This window comes from Lygodium microphyllum, chromosome 18, assembly GCF_053477565.2.
Source record: "Lygodium microphyllum isolate KBCC chromosome 18, Lygodium_microphyllum_v1.1.10, whole genome shotgun sequence".
NCBI classification, from domain to species: Eukaryota; Viridiplantae; Streptophyta; class Polypodiopsida; order Schizaeales; family Lygodiaceae; genus Lygodium; species Lygodium microphyllum.
In genome coordinates, this window is record NC_141152.1 from 136,795,732 (window position 1) to 136,817,293 (window position 21,562).

The window sequence follows — 21,562 nt, forward strand, 5'->3', positions numbered from 1 at the left end:
GGAATAAGAGAACCCCATAACAAGGCTCACATAGACAAAGAGCATTCATTGACTTTCTCACTACTACAAAATCGAGTATGGCACATACCACTACTATTGCCACATAGGCTACAAGAGTACATCATCATTGGACCTCATCTTGTGTAGGGGTCCCTTTGGATAGAGTGGTAGCACTCAGGTAGTCTAGGCACCCACATCCACCTAGACAAAGGCCTAAACATCCGCACCATAGACAAATTACAGCCATCATTGAGTGACACGTGAGATAGATGCTAAGACATCTCAGCCATACAAAGATACATCTCCTTAGAGGATAGACATATCATTGATGGAGAGTTTTATTTTTCTACTTTTGCTTTTTGACTGTCGACATGTTTTCTTTTTATAGGACACTATTTCACTTTTGAGTCTTATAGACACGTTTTTTCATATTTTCTCATTCTAGATGAGAAACACATGATCATTGTGTGTATTGTTTTGGTCTCACATGCCACATTGGCCTTTTAGAAATGTTAATATACTCTTTCTTTCTTTTCTTTCTTTCCATATTCACAATGAAAAGTATATTGACCCCCTAAATGTAATGCTAAAATCTACTATATAGTCTTTTAGGCTAAGGCTTATACTCACCCATCGATAGTGAATGGGCCCCCTCTCTCTCTCTCTCTCATGATTAATGAGGCTTGGCTTTGATCAAATCGATGAGTAGTGCAACATGTGGCATCACTTTAATCGGTGTGACAACTTTAATGGAGTTGTGATGCATGGTGGCGATGTTGCAGTCTTGGAAATAGTAGAGAAGTGACTAATGGTGTGCTATAGTTTCCCATGATTAGTTTGGTTTTTTTCAATCAACATGCTAATCATTTTGTTGATGTGGATGATGATGACAATGTTGATTTTAGAGTGATAGTCACAGTCATGCTAATCGAGCTAGAGCATAGTGATGAGATGAAACAATGTTGAATGGTGACAAGAGTCAATGACAACAAATGAGAAGAGGAGAAAAATAAGAAATTGAAAAATAATTTAAGCTTTAACTTTAACATTGTAGCCTTTATTCTAACTCCTCATTCACATGCAAGGGTTCATATATTATGCGTATGTATGGGACATTACATGTTGGTGGTGGCTAAGTATGCATTTTGGCCATTAAGGCAAGGCAGTTGTCCCAAGTCCTTTTGGGCTAGTCGAGTAGGTGTGGTTCTCAAGGCTAAGCTTTTGGTGGCTTTGGAGTAGCCAAATTATGGTGTCCACTCATGTGACATCTGAGTACATGGTGGCCAAGGGCCAATATGGCCAAGAAATCAGTCCAAGGGCCAAGCCAAGTGATTAAGGGTCGAGTATGGGATTGCAGATGCGTGTTGAGGGAGCCAATTAGAGCCTAAGGAAGGGCTATCCAAGTGGTTGTAAGGCATGGCAGAGGATGGCCTTATCTAAGTAGCCTTCATGGATTATTACATAACAAGGTGGTAGAGTTGAAAAGAGCTCTGGCCATGCACGAACAAGTGGCTGAATAGGCCACAAGGGTAGCTATGGACCAAGGAAGGTCTAGTGGAGAAATGCTCAAGGCTAAGAGGTGGAGAAAGGCCATGCTCGGCCAAGTAGAAAGGGGTCAAGCCCTAGTGATGTGGAGGTCGAAGGTGGATGGTGTAGGGGGAGGACCTAGATGTCAATGTAGGGTCACACACGTGCGTGTACACACACACACACATTCTCCACCCACTAGAGCCATACCACATCCACCTTCTTTACACATGATATAGTGAGGAGAGAGATCGAGCATCTATGACATGGATGATCGATGGATCACACTGGCATACATGGTGAGTACTTAATTTATGCAATGGACATTATGGCTCCTCTCCTTACTTTTATGTTCAATAGGGCTCTAGCAAAGGGCTTCCCTGATGAGTAGACCATGCATTTCATAGTGCTCACCCACAAGCTTGGAGACCCCCTAGATCTAAGTAACTATAGAACCATCATGGTGGGCCACACATTTGCAAAGATATATGGAGGAATGATAGAGGTAGAGCTTAGTGCATATACAAAGAGAGGGAGATTGAGAGCAATAGGACATGCTAATTTCCGATGGGGGTTGTTGTCCACACTCGACCACATCTTTACTTTGAGTATGATTGAGCAGGTGGAAATGAGAAAGAAGAGACTTTATTACTACTTTGTGGATTTTCGGAAAGCCTTTGATACAATTCCACAAGATAGGCTATAGTGAGGCTTCAAACAATGGGGATCCCATCACACATGATTTGGGGCATCTATGCACTATATGAGAGGGTGATAGGCTTAGTGAGATGCCCATGAGGACTTTCACACATGGTCTCTAGCACCATTGGAGTTAAGCATGGGTGTCCTCTCTCCCATAGACTCATTGGTCTCTACATCGATGATGAGATAGAAGATCACATCACATAGGATGCGGCGATGGGATGGAGATGGCAAGTATACTTGTCTCCATTATGCTTGGATACTGTCAGTGTAACTAATACATGGCGGCTAGGTAGAGGCACCTTTACCCCCAACAAGATAGGCACATATAATGATTTGCAAAGCTAGTTTTTACACTACTGCATGGACTTTGAGGAAACATTATCGAGAATCGATGTTGGGATCAAGATGTGGTAGAAGCTCAAAAGTCTTTAGAGGTTACATGAACTACCACAACTATTTGTTGAAATTTGCCTCGATTGATCATGGACATGGCAATTATTATCACCATTCCGTAGAAGCGAAGTGAATTTCTTTCCAAGAAGTAGATGGTTTCTTCTTTGATACATGTCTCTCTATTGCCCTCATAAGATTTGGCTATAATAATGCCTAGATGCAAACATTTTGAGAATTGGGTTGAGTTGTACTTGACATGAATATCAAGAAAATCAACATGTAAGAAATGCTTCCTCAAAATTTATATTTTGAGGTATGTTGTTTAGCTTGCATTTATCATAGACGAGTAATGATGAGTCATAACTAGCTCAAAAGTGTTACTTAGATGCGTATTCCATCTCCTTTTCTATGGGTGTGTTGTGGGCAATATGGAGCATGGACAAGCATGTATGAAGTGATTTCTTACCTTTGATAGCAAGATGTACATACATAAGCATCTAACCACGTCACTTGGCCATGTAGATAGCATTCATGATGGTTGCAATTGACACACCAATGACCATGTGTAGGCAATAAAAACCATTAATTTATTTGATCCAAAGAATACACTAACCATGTTGCTTTTGTGGGAACAACAATCCCATTATTGGCTACCACACACACACACACACACACACACACACACATAGAGGAGGAGGTGTAGGTGCTTATTGTTAGTAGTGAATGTGGTTTAACTAAAGCATCAATGAGATGTCATCATCTGGAGGGAGCCTAGAGCAATATATAATAAGCATCAACAAAACAACTTGAGAGATATGTGAGAACGAAAGGTGTGTAGTGGGTATATGCTGATAACAATGATTGTCACATACATATACACACTAACAATGATTGTTACACGCACAAATATAAATAAATAAATATGGAAAATAAATTAAATAAATAAAGTAATGACTAATTACACACACAATAGTACTATTTATCACGTAAATTTTAATGAATAATGGAATATGATTGAACTTTAAAAGTATGTGATTTATTATATATATGTGTTTTATATCATAAATTAGTAAATTGACACTAACTAACTTGGCCAGCAATGTTCTGAAAGGTGAGAAGGATCGAAGCTTGCACGCGAGCTATGGCGGGAGAGCAAGAGCAAGAAAGAGAGAGACAAGAAATGGGAACTCCAACAGTCACAATGTGTGACCGGGCCTTCCTTTATTTACTAGTCACTAAAATGAATGTAAAGAATAAAGTGACGTGACGGGCGCTCGCCACCTGCAGTGTGCAGTGGCGTGTACTGTCAGTGTAGTAATACACGGGGCGGCATGGCAAAGGCGCCTTTACCCCAACAATTGGGTACTGTCAGTGTAGTAATACACGGGGCGGCACGGCAGAGGATCCTTTACCCCAACAACCTCCCACTTAAAGGCGAATCTGCCCCAGTGAGAGAGAAAAGAGAAGAAAAAGATAGTACAACTGTACATAGGTACAAGGGATGAGGAAAGGCAACATCTCATCCAATGCCCATCAATCTCCTAAGGAAGGCAAAGCGCTCAGTAGTGAGGCTTTTCGTGAGCAGATCTACAGGATTCTCGTCAGCGGAGATCTTGACAATGTCAACAGACTTGTCCTCCACAACACCACGTATGAAGTGATACCTCACCTCAATGTGTTTCTTCTTCGCATGGAAGACCGGATTCTTAGCCAACTGAATGGCACTCATAGAATCCGAATGCAGTGTAGGTATAGCATCAATCCCAAGGTCAGCAACTAGATGGCCTAGCCATATGGCCTCCTTGCAAGCCTCAGTGGCTGCAACATACTCGGCCTCAGTAGTAGACAAAGCCGTACACTTCTGAACCCTAGACATCCAAGAGACAGCACCTCCAGCATAGGTGAATACATAGCCAGAAGTGGACTTCCTACTATCTGCATGTCTTGCATAATCGGAGTCAGTGTACCCCATGACCCCTGTATCCTGGCTGCCATAGCAAATACACATATCTGCTGTGCCCTTCAGGTACCTCATGATACACTTCATGGCATCCCAATGTTTCCTGCCAGGTGTAGCCATATAGCGTGCCACAACATCAACTGCAAAGGCAATATCTGGATGAGTGGCTATCATGGCATACATCAAACTACCCATGGCTGAAGCATAAGGGATCTGGGCCATCTCAGCCCTCTGCTCATCAATTGGCCTGTGATACCTTCACATAAGAAGGCAATGGACAGCTAATAGGCTTTACGTCCTGCATGCGGAAGCGCTCAAGGACTTTATGAATATACTCCCTTTGTGACAAGTAGAGGAGTCCCTGATGCCTGTTGTGTCTAATGCACATACCAAGTATGTGAGAGGCGTGTCCCAAATCCTTCATCTCAAAGCTCTTCTTTAGCTGAGATTTAAGAGCATCTAGCTCATCATGAGCTTTCCCTGCTATCAACATATCATCCACATAGAGTACCAAAATAAGCAATGAACCATCACGGGCTTTCTTCGTGTAAAGACACGGATCCATAGCACTCCTGCTGTAGCCCTGTGACTGCATAAAGACATCAAACTTATGATACCATTCCCTAGGTGCCTGCTTCAAGCCATAAAGACTTTTCTTCAACTTGCAAACTAGGTGCTCCCTATTAGGTTCTACAAAGCCCTTAGGCTGCTCCATCTAGATCTCATCATGCAAGTCCCCATGTAAGAAAGCCGTCTTGACATCCATCTGATATAGATCTAAGTCAAGCTGAGCAACCAAAGCCAAGACCAAGCGCAGGGTGGTCCTCTTAACCACAGGAAAAAAGACCTCATCAAAGTCTACACCATGCTCCTACTTAAAACCCTTTGCTACCAATCTAGCCTTGTATGCCGGCTTGGGGTATCCATGGGTACTTTTCAGCTTGTACACCCACTTGCATGGCAAAGCCTTCTTGCCCTTAGGCAAGGCAACCAAATCCCAAGTCTCATTTTTATGCAAGGAGTCAATCTCAAACTGCATAGCCCTCTCCCAGGAGTGACTGTCACCCCTGCACATAGCCTCATCATAAGTGAAAGGCTCTCCTGCATCGGTAACCAAAACATAATGCATAGAGGGCTGAAATCTATCAGGTGGACGTCTATCTCTAGCAGACCGTCTCACTACAAGCTCTGCTACCTGCCCAGCTGCCTGTCCAACACCCTGATCATGAGCATCTACTGCAGCTGTAGGTTGTCCAACTGGCTGTGCAGGAGCTCTAGGCTCCTCCTGAAAGATCACTCTGCAGATCCCAACCACCTTCTCAGGCTGCCTGTGCATCTTATCTTCATGGAAGACTACATCATGGCTGCGTACTATTTTCCGCGCCTGCGGATCCCATAGGCGATAGCTCATCTCTCCTGAATCACCATAACCAAGAAAGATGCATTTAATGCTCTTTGGATCCAACTTACTCCTCTTGTCCTTGGGCACATGGCAGAATGCCTCACATCCAAAGACATGGAGATGCGCATAAGAGGGTGGCTTACCAGCCCAAACTTCCTCTGCAACCTGGAAATCCAATCCACTAGAAGGCAATCGGTTTATGACATGCACTACCGTACTAACTTCCTCAGCCCAAAAGCTCTGTGGTAGGCCTGCATGGCTAAGCATAGAGCGAACACGCTCCTGAATAGTCCTGTTCATGCGCTCAGCCAAACCATTCCGGGCGGGGGTGTAAGGGGCGGTCAACTGACGCTTAATACCCCTGTTATCACAAAACTGCTCAAAAGCACGTGAGACATATTCTCCCCCATTGTCAGTCCTAAGGCATTTCAGCCTATACCCAGTCTGGTTCTCAACAAGAGCAAGCCAACGCTGAAAGACTGCCACGATATCGGACTTTTGTTTTATGGGATAAGCCCACACTTTCCTAGAAAAATCATCAATGAAGGTAACAAAGTACTTCGCGCCACCCATAGACATACACGGCATGGGCCCACAAACATTTGAATGCACCAAAGCCAAGGGCTCACTCATGCATGGCCTACCTGATTTCTTATGCGTAGACCTATTCTACTTACCACAAAGACAATGATCACACGAGTCAAAACGTGCATAGTCCAAAGGTGGAAGATACTGCAAACCAGATAACATTTTCATTCCCTTCAAAGACATATGCCCCAAATGGGTATGCCAAAGTGATACATGTGGGATAGAGCCCACTGCCAAAACATGGTCTATAGAAGACCCAAATACAACAAGAGGATAGAGGCTGCCAACCTTGGCGCCTCTAGCAAGCACAAGTCTGCCTCTGGTAATCTTCCAGGCAAAATCCCCAAAACAGACATGAAACCCTGCATCATCCAACTGACCTGCAGACATAAGACTGCGCGTAAGCGCAGGTACATGACGTACATCCCTGAGCAAAAAGGAACTGCCAGTGGAAAACTTCAATTGAATATCTCCACAGCCCACAATATCAAGAGACCTATCATCTCCAAGTCTGACTGATCCAGATACAGTACGGTAAGAGTGAAACCACTCACGGTAAGGCGTCACATGGAAGGATACACCTGAATCCAATAACCAGCACTGTGCATACATACTAGGTGTCTCGGTCAAGTGTGAGGCATCAGAAGAACTAGCTGCAAATATGAACTCATCACTACCATCGGAATCCTCGGTCTGCGTGACATTAATTTCTTCAATCTTAACGCTGGACTTCGCAGGTACTATGCTGCGATCAAAGGACTTCTCCTGCATTTTCTCTTTCTCCTTATCCTTGCGCTTCTCATTGCGCAACTCATGACACTATGGTCTGATATGGCCCTTTTTCCCACAATGATGACAAGTGACATTAGCGTTGCGCCCACGCGACTTACTACGCGACTTTCCACGAGATTTAGACCGGCCCTTCTGCGAGTCACGGCCATGGTCATGACCACGATCATTCCTGTCATTCGTGCCTCTAACTATCAAAGCATGTGAAACACGAGAGGTATCCAAGTTTTTGCAATTAACCTCTTCTTGCAGAAGAGCACTCTCAACATCATTCAGTTTCATAGTAGCACTAGAGGCACATAGGGCAGTGCGGAATACATTCCATGACTCATTCAGAGTCCCAAGCAAGAAAAGAGGAGTTACTTCCTCTCCAAAGGTGATATCCTGCGAAGTCAAGTTCTTCAGTATAGCATGGAACTGGCTCAAGTGAGCAGACATAGTCGCATTATCCTTCATGCACAGATCCATAAGCTGCTTCAACCACTACATCTGACTTGCCGGACTTTTCTTATCATAAAGATTCTTGATCTTATTCCATAGATCCCATGCACTCTGTGCTTCCTCAAATACATTATAATGTACCTATTCAGTGAGAGACAATATAATCGTGGACTTGCATAGCTCATCAAGTTCAAGCCAGTCATCATTGTCCATAGTTTCAGGCTGCTCCCCGCTCAACCGAAGTGGCTTAATCTGAGATTTCTGCACCAAGACCTGCCAAATTTGACTCTTCCAATAAGAGTAGTTGGTACCATCCAACTTGGTGATGTTAAATATGGCATTATCAGTTGAAGAGGATGCCATAATGCAGGCTGGAAATGCACAGACAATGTAAACCTGCTGGTTGTTTTACTGCAGAAAATGCTCAAAATCCATTGAAATGAGCTCCAAATGGCGAGAAAAGTGTACCAAAAGATGCTGCCCACTTAGTACTAGGTGCGGTACACCAAATCAAGATATTTCAGCATAAAAAATACTACTCTGTCCACCAATAAATGCTTGCTGTAATAAATTTCAGAATTACAATAATGAGAGCAAATTGTCCCAAAACTGGATCTAATGTCAACTAAACAATGCTAGGTCCAAAGCCGGCATAAAGAGGACAAAGCAAAGCCAAATGACAGTGAAAATACATGAGCATAATACCAAGACATGTCAAATAGCATCTGCCAGTAAGAGGCACACCCCCAGACAATCCAGGCAAAATGTACCTGCAACTGCTAAAACCTGACACAAATAGGTATCTGCTCAAAGGAAAGCGGATCCAAAACTAAGACTCAGCTCATAAGCATCCTGTGAACCAAGACATATATTCAATGCAACATCCAATTGTCGGAGTATAATCCCAAAGTCTCAATACATCTGTAACTGCTCAATGACATAGCCTACTCCAATACGTGTAACTGCTCCAATAGCATGTAATCCCTGCTCAAGGTCAAGTAAGCATGCAAGATGCTCCCACTGGCACAAAAGGCATACAAACGAGCTCAAGGGCTCAAGCAACCGAAGACAAAGTACTAGTGACAAGTGACCAAGTCAATGCGTCATACGCATCCCAAGAGCATGACATACATGAAGCAACTGATGGAAACAACCAAGTAAATGATCAAACTAAGTCGGAAATGCTCAAATACATCCAAGGCAAAGCTCCCAATGTTGGTAAAGCATAGACGAACCAAGCGGCATATATCACGAACCAAAGCATGTAATGTATGAAGCCTAACTGTCAAGCATAGACATGAGGCATAAGCGGTCCAAGAGCATGCCAGGTCGGTTCAAATGCCGGTGAATACCAACCAAGACGGAGCTTATGCGTAGCTCAAATACATTCCATAGATTCAAACATGAGCTCAAAGTTGTCCCCAAATGTCAGATACATGATCGCAAATCCCAAAGCATACATCCGGTACCAATAGGTAAGTGACAAAGCATCCAAAGTACCTTCAGTCCACTGTTATTACAGCCAAGTTTGACTATCAAAACTGAGAAATTTCAGCCAATATTTTAGGCCAAAATTATGGCATAATCACGTGCATACATTCCCAAGGCACTAGGCATCATGTAGGCCGCATACGGGCATCAAACAAGGTAACCGGAGTAGAGTATAAGCATCAAATGCCAATGCCAAGTGTGGCTACCTTGTTTCCAGCACTGTATAATAGTAAATGACAGTCCCAAATCAGCCAATATTTCAGGCCAAAATCATGGCATAATCATATGCATACATTCCCAAGGCATTCGGGCATCAAGTAGACCGCATACGGGCATCAAATAGCACAACTGGAATGGAGTGTAAGCAACAAATGCTAATGCCAATAGTGCTGCCCTGTTTTCAGCCAGTTATGACAGTTTATGACAGTCCCAAATCTGAAGAAATCAGCCCCGAATGATCAAGACCAATGCCCAAAGCTTGAATGACATCAAACATGAAGTCTAATAGCCCTCTTGATCAAGGTAGACAGCAAGAAGCAATGACCAAGTGTGGAGCTGAAGTAGACGAGTGCTAACAGCCTGGAAAAAATGGCGCAATTTGCCTTGTTGGTGCTGAACTTGCTGCTGCTCCACATGGGCTGAAAGGGGGTAATGGGGGGCTCAAGAAGGGCCTATCAAAGGCCTATGACAAGCCTCTTTGAGCCTTGATAAGTGTAAGGCACAATATGAGGGGAATAAGCTTCAAGGGTTTGAAGCCATGGCTGCCCTTGCTGTTTGCAACCTGTAGAGTGAAATAAAACCCTGAAAGAATGATCAAATACCTCAGTACCAATGCCTTGAAGGTGCCTCAATAGGCCGGGAAGGTGCTCGGGAAGCCGGGGAGTGACAAGAGCTCGGGGAGATCGGATATGGCTACCGGGATGGAGATCCAATGCATGAAGGGAGTCGATGCGAAGGTAGAGAAGCACCGAGTTGAGCTCGAGCAAGAGGAAGCCAAGCTCTGATATCAGTTGAAAGGTGAGAAGGATCGAAGCTTGCACGCGAGCTATGGCGGGAGAGCAGGAGCAAGAAAGAGAGAGACAAGAAATGGGAACTCCAACAGTCACAATGTGTGACCGGGCCTTTCTTTATTTACTAGTCACTAAAATGAATATAAAGAATAAAGTGACGTGACGGCCGCCCGCCACCTGCAGTGTGCAGTGGCGGGTACTGTCAGTGTAGTAATACACGGGACGGCATGGCAGAGGTGCCTTTACCCCAACAACCGGGTACTGTCAGTGTAGTAATACATGGGGCGGCATGGCAAAGGCGCCTTTACCCCAACATGTTCATTGTGCTTCACATGGTTGATGCCATTACAAAGGTTGTGAGGTAATGCCTCCTTCACTTCATATTTTTGTAAGCAAATGCATGAACATATAAAGATGCGTGTAGAAGTTTTCCAACAATTATGAATTTGTATGTTTATAAAAAGTGATTTAGTATATGTGCCAAAAAAACAAAAATTGATGTTTTGGGGGACGGGGGTTAACGCCTAGGAAATTTGAAAGTTATGATTGACAGTTCTCACACGGCCACGTGTCTACCCATCGGCTTTATATATCAAGCACATCCTTTCGTACAGTCTAGTGCTTCGTTTCATTTGAACGTTCCCTGAGGAATCGGGATGTACGCGTCCACCTTCTATGCTCACAGGCTTTCTGCGTGAAGGAGAAATAAAGATTCCTGCCTAAAGCAGCAACGCCGATCAGGAACAAGAACGAGCGAATGCATTCTGGAGGCCTTCGTGTCTATCTTGATGCAGAGATACTGATAGTCAGACGCTGGAAGGACTTTTCTCCCAGTTTTGTGTAGGCCGAACCATAGGATATGGTGCACTTGATCATCCACCGCATGCATTAGCTTGGAGGAAGAATGTGGCAACATGGTGAAGAAATGAATCGTGAGATTGTTTGGACGGTCGCAAACGCTGCATTATTGAGGCTTTCGTTGCCACTTGCCCCTACCGACATCAAACGCTGCATCATTGAGGATTTCATTGCCCTACCGACACCGTTAGACGACATTTAGTTAAATCACTTGAACGTATGAAGTCTGAGAGCGACATTTTCCTGGACTTTGATCATGACACGTTGGATTGCTGTAGCGTTGCTCCTTGCATTTAGAGAGTCTTGAAAAATCCACCAGTGATTCTTGAATTCTGAGAATCTGCATGTTATCCTTAATTTCTGAAAATCTGCCAGTGATTCTTAAACAGGTCTTTTGGATTGTTTCACAGTTCCTTAGTCATATTTTGAAATGAAAAAGGGAAGAAAAAAGAACTTGCACACGTTGAGATAAGGAGAAGCGGTGGTTTGTCAGGGAGTATTACATGAGGGAGAGGTGAGAACACCAACTGGGGCAATATATGAAAGGTAGTTTCAAAACACTTTTTGGAATACGGCATGTTGTTGGACCTTAGCTATTGTATGGTATCCAGGGCTACCCAGCTGACCGATACACAACATATAGTAACTCAGTGATAATCATGGCAACGGCAACAGTGGCCACTGCAGCGGGGGCAGTAGCTCTTTTATACTATGCTTTACGGCGAAGAGGCCTGGGTGAGGATGAGCAAGAGGTTGGATCTTCAGTAAGGTCCGAGATTTCTAGAGCACCTTCCACATGGTTTGAAGCCTTAGCCATTTTGTCAGAGGCGTTGAGGTTCACATATGCAGAGACGTTTGGGAAATGGCCCCTTGTAGATTTAGCATTTGGCATTAATTTCTTGATGAAGCGTCAGGTATATGACCTCTACAAGTTTTTGCTACCACAATGTTTTAAACTTCTTTTCGTTTTATGATGTCTCCTAAAGACTTGCAACTAATTGTATGGTCTAAATTTGATCGTGATATAAGTCCCATTTTGTATGTCCACTGAGCATTTTGAAGGACTTTCAAGTGGATTCTGGTGTGATCTGACTGCGTCTTGTATTACTAACCCTCAAACTTGATCAGTTGTTTTTTTTTTTTGGGTGTTGAGTTGGCAACACGTCCTTGTTTGTTCCATTGTTGTACTTTACTTTTTAGAGGGGCTGGCCTTTGTTTCTCTTTACCATGGCTTTTTGGCTTTTGAGAGGAGCTGGTCTCAGTTTTTGTTTACAATGTGCAGGGCCACTTACAGGCATCAAATATATTTGCAGGCGAGGGCAGCTCTGAGCTGAGAAGTGAAGAAGAGCTCCTGAGGCTTAAAGAACTGTTACACTTGGTGATTGTATGCATCCACTTCTCCAAGAAGCCGTTTCCTGCTTTTGTGGATGTTACTGGCTATTCTCAAGATTCTGTGCTATTGAAAGAATCCAAAGCAGGGGTATGTCTATTTGATCTACTAGCTCCTTTCATGTGATTTTAGTGGTTCAAGTTTATATTGTATATGTATATTAGTTTTGTTGCATGCTTGAGTTTCTTCTACCTAGTTTGTTTAGTCTGAATAATTTTGCACTTTTAGGTTTCTATAGGTGAAACTGTGAATTTGTTGTGCCAAAAGTGATGGCTTAGTTGTCAGTAGTTTGGGCTCACAATCGCAAGGTTGTGGGTTCAAGTCTTGTGGGGTGCCTCACTTGGTTGGACACCTATGTGCACGTGGTGTGTTCATGTAAGTCTAAGTGCTTGCCCCCTTGAACTCTCTGTTGGTTCTTCTCCTTGGTAGAGTCTTTGACAACGAGGGGGGTCCCAATGCAATCGAGCTCTAGTGTACACTTGGGTTGTGAGCTATTCTATCTGCACATAGGAAAAATGCCATCGTGGTTCTTGCTTGATCACTTGGCTTATATTTCAAGGCGAGGTGCCCCACCTTGTGGGCATTTGGGGGTGTTTGTGTGTCTTATCCAAAATTTAAAAAACTGCAAATTTGTTTTCCTTAGCTCCAATTGTGCCGTAAATTACTCCATGGAGGTCTTTTTTAGCTTGTTAATGCTTTTAATAGAATGTTTGCTTTCTTTTTTTTGTTAACAAAGAGGAAAATCTGTTATTAAACTTGTCAGAACTTTCTATAGTTAACAATACAGAAAGTCCCTGTATAGGACTACAATGATACATCAAATTGTGGGAAGTCTAATACAAGGGCTGTGTAAACAGCCTGTCTGGCAGCCTATAATGCCAAAATATATTTGGCTCTAAATGGAAGAATGTGCTGGAACCCTAAGTGTGAAGAAAGCCTAGAAATAGGGGACAAAAATGCGGAGATATAAATATTATTACTTTCAATAATTAATATGTACTCTTAAAATCCCCATAATACTATAGGTTACATACAAGAAATACCATTTTGAACTTGAAAAGTCATGTGTGTTGGAGTTTCTGTGTGTGCGTCTCACTCTATATGTACGTGTATGTGTGTGACAAAAGAGAAGGAGCTCATGTGAACACCGCCATCCCAAATAGGGGGGATGCATCTCCTAGTTGTTCCTTGGCTATTTCCTTGTGAGGGGTGAGACGGGGATGTCCCCCAATTGGGAGGATGCCCTTGAAACAATTTCTTTTTGAGATGTCAAAACAAGGTCCCATCTTGCTCGTCCCTATCAAGAAATGGATCTCTTCATGTTCACTCCGTTGGATTGCAAGGCTGTCAAGAAATGGATCTTTTGATGCCCACTCCCTTGGATCCTATTGTCACCTTTGTAGGGGCCTTGTCTAATAAGTCCCATATCTCCATCCATCTATTGTACACATGATTGGGTTCAGATCAATATGTCATATTCTAGTGTGATTTACAGTGATCCCCTACTAATTCTTTTAAAGAGCCACACGTTAACTTTTTTTGATCCAAGGCCTTCCTCATGATTCAATCTTTCTTGTATGTAAAAATACTATGAAAGTTAAAAACTCTATTTATTGGTTACAACTGTCTGAGAATAATATTTCCTTTAGAAAAGAGACTCATCAAGGTTTGCAATGTGCCTATGTTTGTCTTGCATCCGGTGAGGATCTCTTAGTCACATGACATATCTCTATCATGGATGTGGCACACCTAAGGCCCTTAAGTCTCTTTGTCTGAGTGTCATGTGATATATTGTGAATAGCAATCCAATCTCCCACAGTAGTGGCAATGTATGTGGAGAACCTCCTCCAAGAAATAGGGTTCTTTTTAATTTGTATTCATGTTGTTGAAGTAGTAAGTAGGGTGATATGATCACATCTGAGTAGGAGAATCTTAGAAACGTGAATGGGATCTCTGAATAATAGTAAACTACATGTTAGAATGCTGAAATAATATGTGAAATATTAAAATTTAAGAACTCTTTGTACATTGAGTTGGTGATTGTCCAATGCATAGCAGCTTGGCATCTCAAACGAGATGCATGCATGGTCTTTATACGGAGACCACATAATAGAGACAACAAAGAATTAGAATTTCGAAATTGGTAGTTTGAAAACTTAAAATTTTAAGTGTCTTACCTACTAGTTGGTTTGTAAAGGGTCCAGATAAATTGCAGGCCCCATCGCCTACATGGCGATTGGGCTCTGCTGTGGCAGTTTGACTTGCCGCTTTGAAAAGGTCCATTGGTGTGAGCCCCCTTGCCGGCGTTCCTATAGTTCCCAAGTCCCGACAAGCCCTTGACTAGTGACGTGTCCACGATCCCCACCTTCTACGCCCTGCCCCACCAGCAAGAGAGAGAGAATGATGACTCATGAGCGTCGAGCCCCACTTGTTATGCCTTGCCCTTGCCCCACTAGCCAGCCCTCAAATTTGAAGGCTACCCAACTTTTCATTTACAAGGTCTTAGAGGACCTCTCCTTTTCTTTTTAAAGAGTTTGGAAGGGCATATAACTATTTTTCTAAAATTCTTACCTTTCTTTTGAAGGGTAATATATGTATCACCCTTCTCTAGAAGGGCAAAACCCCCTTTGAAGGGTGTTGCAACCTTCAAATTTTAGGCGTGCCACTAGGACACAGATAGAGAATCTTGCCCCCTATCATTTAACACATGCCTTTCAAAAGAAGACCTTGATATGGGTAGTAACCCACCATGGAGAACACCCTATTGACAACCAAATTGCTAAAGAAGTAGTCAAGGAGAAACTAGATAAACTCTTAGAAAGAGAACCATTTAGATCCCATATTCCCTTTTTATCTCTTAGTGCATAAGGAAAGTAGTCAATTATGCTGTGAATTAACTATATTTCATTAACAAGATAACCATGAATGGTTTGATAAGGTTAAAGCAAATAATATTCAATAAGATTAACTTCAAGTCTACATATCATCAAGTTTAGATAGTTGTAGATGCTATTTAAAACAATGATAACTATACACAATTTGGCTATTGTGAATTCTTTGGATGATTGTTTGGTATTACTAACACCCATAATGAGATATTTACATCTAGTAAAAATGGGGAAGAGCATAAGGAGCATTTTAATATTCATAGAAATATAACTCTAACTTTATCTTAAAATGTTCTTTCTTTTCAATCGAGTTCCAATTCAGAGGTAATATATGCTCATATTAATTTTGGTGAAAGGATAAGAGTAGGTTTAGAAAACATCAAATTTAGTAAGGTCTAGCCCACTTTTAAAAATGCACTTGGAGTGTTATTGTTCTTGAGATTATGAAAGAAACTATGTATTAATATTCACAATATCTTTGGAGAGATGGGGTTAACTTTGCAAGCAACTTCTTCACACAACTCCAAAAGAGTTAATGTTTTTGCCCAAAATCTTAAACAAGGCAGATATCTCATTAGTGATATGGGGTGGAACACAAGTCGAAACCCCAAATTCGCTCTTCAACCGACCAAAGAAAAACATTCATCATCCATAAGGTCTTTGCATAATACCACTTTCAGCATAGCCAAAACCCTAAAAGTACCCCTCGTCTAGACTCCCTCTATCACCAAATAGAGCTTTCTTCTAGTTGATATTGTGATGTTGCCTAATGACTATCATAGACTTCATTAGTTTATTTCAACACTATATACTTCTTTGCAGTCCTACAAACTATGCTTTGATTCCTCAAAATTCTTATGAAAGGTCACAATGGAGATATACTTATGAATTTCATCCTATCCTTGTTGATAGGCAATGTGTTGGCCAAAATCCTCCAAAAAGGTTAGATGGGAGATATAACCATGAATTTCATCCTATTCTTGGTAGGTGATAGCTTTGGCCAAAATCCTCCAAAACATAAGATTAAGTTTGAAGATAGTAGTAGCTTTTCATACTCCTTGAAATCTTTTCTTTCATGTACAGACAATGCTTCTAAGATCAAGGTTTTCCTATTCTTTCTTACCTTTATCGAGCCAAATACTTAAAAAGTCAAAAAATATTTTCATTTTTTGAGTCCATTTGCACACACTTTCCTATAGGTTGCCCACCATCTGGTGAGATCTTACTAGCCTCATAAATCATAGTAGGCCAATCTATTTTCTTCTTAGAAACAACCAACAATATCCATTCCACCTTAGCTCCCCATCAAATCACATGGTCTCTGAGTTGCTCAATTGAGTATACCTATAGAGCAACTTTATCCCATGCATTTGACCATTTGCAAAGACCCTTCTCACTTATGGCATTGGACAATACGCGCTCAACCCTAGCCAAAAAAGTTCCTCCACAAAGGCTTTATTTTGAGGCCAAATTACTAGAAAAATAGATGCATCGACCTTCATAGAGCTATCTTCTTTCCACTTTAGATTACTTAGTACTCCCTTCTTTGCATCAACTAGTCTCTAGGCCATAGAAAATAGGTTAATCTTAACTTTAATCTTTTTATAAAAACAATATTACTATTAGCAATCCAATACCAAAGAATAAAGGACCAAGGTTGATTAGCATCCAACCTCTTCATAAGTTGAAATAGTAATCTAGAAGCTTTCTTGTGTAGAGTATTAAAAGAAGCTCCAACTTTGTTTTGAGGATAAGATAATTGAGTCCAAGAGATGGAATCCCATTCTTGCTTCCCATCAAAGGACCAGTAAAAGGTTACAAATATACATTCTAGTGTTCTCTAGCATATCTGGGAGAAAGGATGTATGGATCATGTGCAAACATTTGGGATGTAAGGATGCCTTTATCTAGGAGAGAAGGCCTTCATAGTTTGTTATTGTGTCTTTTCGAGCTAAGGTGATCCTCGAGATGCTATCTAACCAACGCAAACAAGAGGGCCAAGGAACACCCATGACATAGTGATCTCTCAAAAGAAAAGGAACAAAAATTAGAACCATTAGTTCTTATAGTTGTTGTAGCAACTATACCTATATCTTAATGCTTACACCTTAAGACCTTACATTTTTACATAGAGATATTGCATTTAATACATTGAAAACATATCCTTTAGCTTGAAGATGGAGTATCATGCATAAAAAACAAGATCAACACTATTGAGAGCATATATTTAATACTTTGAAAACATCCATACAAAAGGAGAATTGTGCACCCATACTAAAAGAAAAGGAGAGCATCTCATAATGTTTAATCCATGTACTTGCATGAAGAAATGTTTTATTCCACTTCTTCATCACTTCCTAAAATGCCCTCCTCACAACCTAATGACCTCTCTCCACTTGTAGTTGCTACAACCGAATCTAACTTGCCTTGCATGCTCATTTTTTTCTTCCATTCAATAGAGGGGAAAGGTTTGGGATAATCATTAACTAGGCTACACCTTCTCCTTGAAGCTTGACCGCTCTCAACGAAAGGTCTTGCTCTTCTTAGTGTATTACTAAACCCATCCTCAATGGACTTGAATGTAGTGCTAGGATGTGCACATATATTTGGAAGGGATACTTTGTATTGTCAAATCTCCTTTTGTAGTTGCATCAAAAGTCTATGGGCATAGGTTTGTACTCTTCTATCATCCCCTTCATTTAAAGACCATGTTAGCATTTAATTCAATAAAGAAGGACAATTAAAAGTATGGGTTTTACATACCTATATTAGCACAAATGCATGTATAAGGTATCCAAATCTTGCATTGAGGGAGCGTGTTCTTCACCCGTGGTAGTTACTTCATTTGATGTGATAGCCACAGTGCAAATGTAATTTGGTGTGGCAGATCTAACACACATAAGAAGCGATGGCAAATATCTCCATCATGACCTATATGTTGGTATTGCACATAATTAATCTGAGCGATCCATGACCATATATACAATTGAGATACCACAAAGTGACATAGACGTCCACATGCTCTTTTCCCTAAGATGGCACGTCTTTTTTTGACTTGTCGCGGTTCCAAAGGCTTATCCCTCAAGTCCTTCGGTCCATATGCACTCCAATATCTACAACATATTCCAACAAATATTTTTATGGGAAAATTTTTGCATACTTTTGTACACAATGTCATATGAAAGTAAATTTACTCACGCTTTTAGTTCCTTGAAACTATCATGCTTTGGTTTTTTCAATGATCTTTCATTTTGTCTTTTGATCCATTGGACATGAAAGTTTGTTGGGGCATTAGACCTCTCATTTTCTCCCTATAAAATTGGCAATGCATTCCATAGGGATATGAGCTATGTTCATGATTTCATACTTGGAAGAGGCATCGAGTAGCTTCTCCCATTGCAAGGATGAAGTAGAGATGGGCTCTGGTGGCATCAATTGTACTTTCATGGATGGATGTGCATAAAAACAAAAAAGGTATTGGCAATCTTTAGTACAATTGTGTTCTAACTTTTTTCTTTAACAATGTAAAAATTTAGCTTGTATAGAAGGTTTTTAGCATTTAGAAATTGGAATCACAAAATAAATACTATAAAGAAAATTTTTATAAAGTTGTACTTAAGCACCGATTACATAGATTGAGATTTAATCAATTTCAATCAACTAATAATGAATTGAAAATAAATGTTCACATGCACCTCACCTCACTCAAATTTTTAATAGTAGATGGTTCATTGTGTGTAGTCATAATAAAAGTATCCAATATATTTCCACCGAAAAATTACAATTTCATAGACAAGATCACATCAGATCCACGCTCAATGATGTGTTGGCTATGGACCAATGACTATCTTGATGATAAAGCTTCAAAGAAATTGTCTTTACAAGGAATCAAGTGGCAAGGCCATATCAATGAGAGATTAAAAAAGAGGGGATATTTGCCAAGCTAAATGAGAATAACCATAAGAAACTTTGGTGGAAAAATGGCATCATCAAGGGCATTATTGCAAAAAACACAAAAAGCATAGTCATTATGGTGAAGTAACACATCAATACAAGTGTGTTAGAGAGCAACAACACTTGATAGAGTCAATCTAATTTTCAATGCATGTGATAGCACTTATATTTAAAATGTTTAACTTGTATGCGTAATTAAATTTTACAAATCCATTTAAGTTAAATTCAATCTCTCTCTCTCTCTCTCTCTCTCTCACAGAGTATATGGCCCCCCCAACCACTTATTTATAATGTCTCTATAACATGTGGTAGCACCTTGCTTATTCGATACTTGATGGGTGTTGCTAGAGGGTTCAATGTAAGTGGATGGATGACATCTTAAGGATGGTGATATGATAATGCTTGAGGTATGATAAGCAAGTATGCTGGAAATGATGTGAAAATGGCATATTGTAACTTTGAGACAATGTGAAGTGTGCTAAGCTTTTGATTATAGGACTCATGGACGAATTGTGATGTGAAGTGAGCTCTGCTTCTACGGGCCAATGGATAGGACGTGCCTGTAGGATGATAAGCCTCACCAGGCTACAAGCGACTCGGAGCACGTCGGGATAGAGGTTGAGCAGCGCCCTCTCATGCTACAGGACTAATTGTCTTATGGTGAGATGTAGATGACTACAACAAGAAGACGTTGAATGTGCAGCTCCCTCCATGGCGAACTATGATGACTTAATGACAGATAACACTACAACTTTGATTATAGGATGCATGGTCGGAGGACACGATGATTGCCAATCTAGTCCAAGACTCAAAGATGGACCAAGGTAAACTTGATCTCAGGCACAACGACTCGACAACAGGGACCCAAACGAGCTCCATGCGACTGCCTGTGTTGCCTTGCAGGGGTGCCTTAACAACGTGCCACCCTGCTTTGAAGTCCCTCTCAAGTCCTCACAAAAAAAGGGCAAAAGCACTTGGAAGTGCAGGGGTGGAACTGTGTAGGTCGCCGCTTACAACCTGCTATGCATCAAGGGGAGGCTAGGGTATTGTAAGTTGAGAGAGAGAGAGAGAGAGAGAGAGAGAGAGAGAGAGAGAGAGTATGTGGGGTTGCTTTGGGTTGGCGGAAATTAGTTTTTGGTGTTAGCAGTCGAGGGCCCCTCACCACGACGAGAGTCACTTCGAGTTTCCGAGTTTTCGATGATGGGAGGGAAGGGTTCGGACTCCAGAGAGAGAACGGTGACCGTGACAGGAAAAAGAACGAGGTAGGGGGGTCGTGGCGATGGGGCTTGAAATATAGCTTGAGCGGTTTGTAAAAGTATTGCTTGAAGATAAGGCATGAGAGGTTACTAACTTTGAAGATAAGGCATAAGAGATTATCGGTTAGTAACATTGTGTAGCATCTCCTCATATACAAAGTTGGGCCTAAAATAGTGGACTAGAAAATTGCACGTAAAGTGAATTTGCTCCTAATCACCTTATTGCACAATTTGACCAAGATATCTGGAACACTTGAGGGTTTTTTTGAAACATGGTTTGATTTGACTCCATGGCATCTTCTTATATCCCAAAGTTGGCCGTAAGAGGGCAGGGCAGGGGTAGGGTGTTAGAATATCAAGCTCCCGTTACTCTTCAGTCAGTCTATCTTTATGTGTGTGATCGACATTAGTTGGATACAACTGTACACGTGTGTGACATTTAATAAGTCGGTGTAGTCAATGACTTAACCACAGTTAGTCTTGGTTAGTTATACCTATGTGTGTAAGTCTCTTTCAGTTAGTATGATAGAAGAATAATGAAAGAAGAACAACAATGAGCTGAGGCTCATCTTTCGCTCCACTCTGTCTCTCCCTCTCTCTTCCAACACGGTATCAGAGCTTGAACGCCTAAAGTCTGAGGGCTTGGCAGTAGCCATTTGACATCAAGACATCAGATTTGAAGAAAATGTCATCAAAGAAGACTGTGTTTGCAGCCCGTTTTTTTGCAGAAGCTATATCTTGCTACATAAATGGTTTTTGAAGAAACGGCCCGCGATCCGTGACCGTTTCGACATGGTTTATAACTTTGCAAAAGAAAGTTTTTTCAAATTCCTTACAGATTTTGCGATATTCAGCACAGACCTGAGCAGATTGGTTGTTTACTGCAGTAAACAGTAGGTGATTCCAGGGC

At 41.5% G+C, this 21,562-nt stretch overlaps 1 protein-coding gene across 3 annotated transcripts in view; it reads left to right on the forward strand.

Moving 5' to 3' along the window:
* Nucleotides 1–10,920: 10,920 nt before the first annotated feature.
* LOC148021425 (uncharacterized) overlaps nucleotides 10,921–21,562 on the forward strand; it is a 64,915-nt gene continuing 54,273 nt past the window's right edge. The window contains exons 1-3 of one of the 3 annotated variants that reach the window (XM_087699298.1): nucleotides 10,921–11,710; nucleotides 11,776–12,078; nucleotides 12,447–12,644. In XM_087699298.1, coding sequence (XP_087555424.1) covers nucleotides 11,824–12,078; nucleotides 12,447–12,644 — 453 coding nt within the window. In that variant the 5' untranslated portion in view covers nucleotides 10,921–11,710; nucleotides 11,776–11,823. The remainder of the gene's footprint in view (nucleotides 11,711–11,775; nucleotides 12,079–12,446; nucleotides 12,645–21,562) is intronic. The other 2 variants (XM_087699296.1, XM_087699295.1) reach the window with 2 other exon arrangements.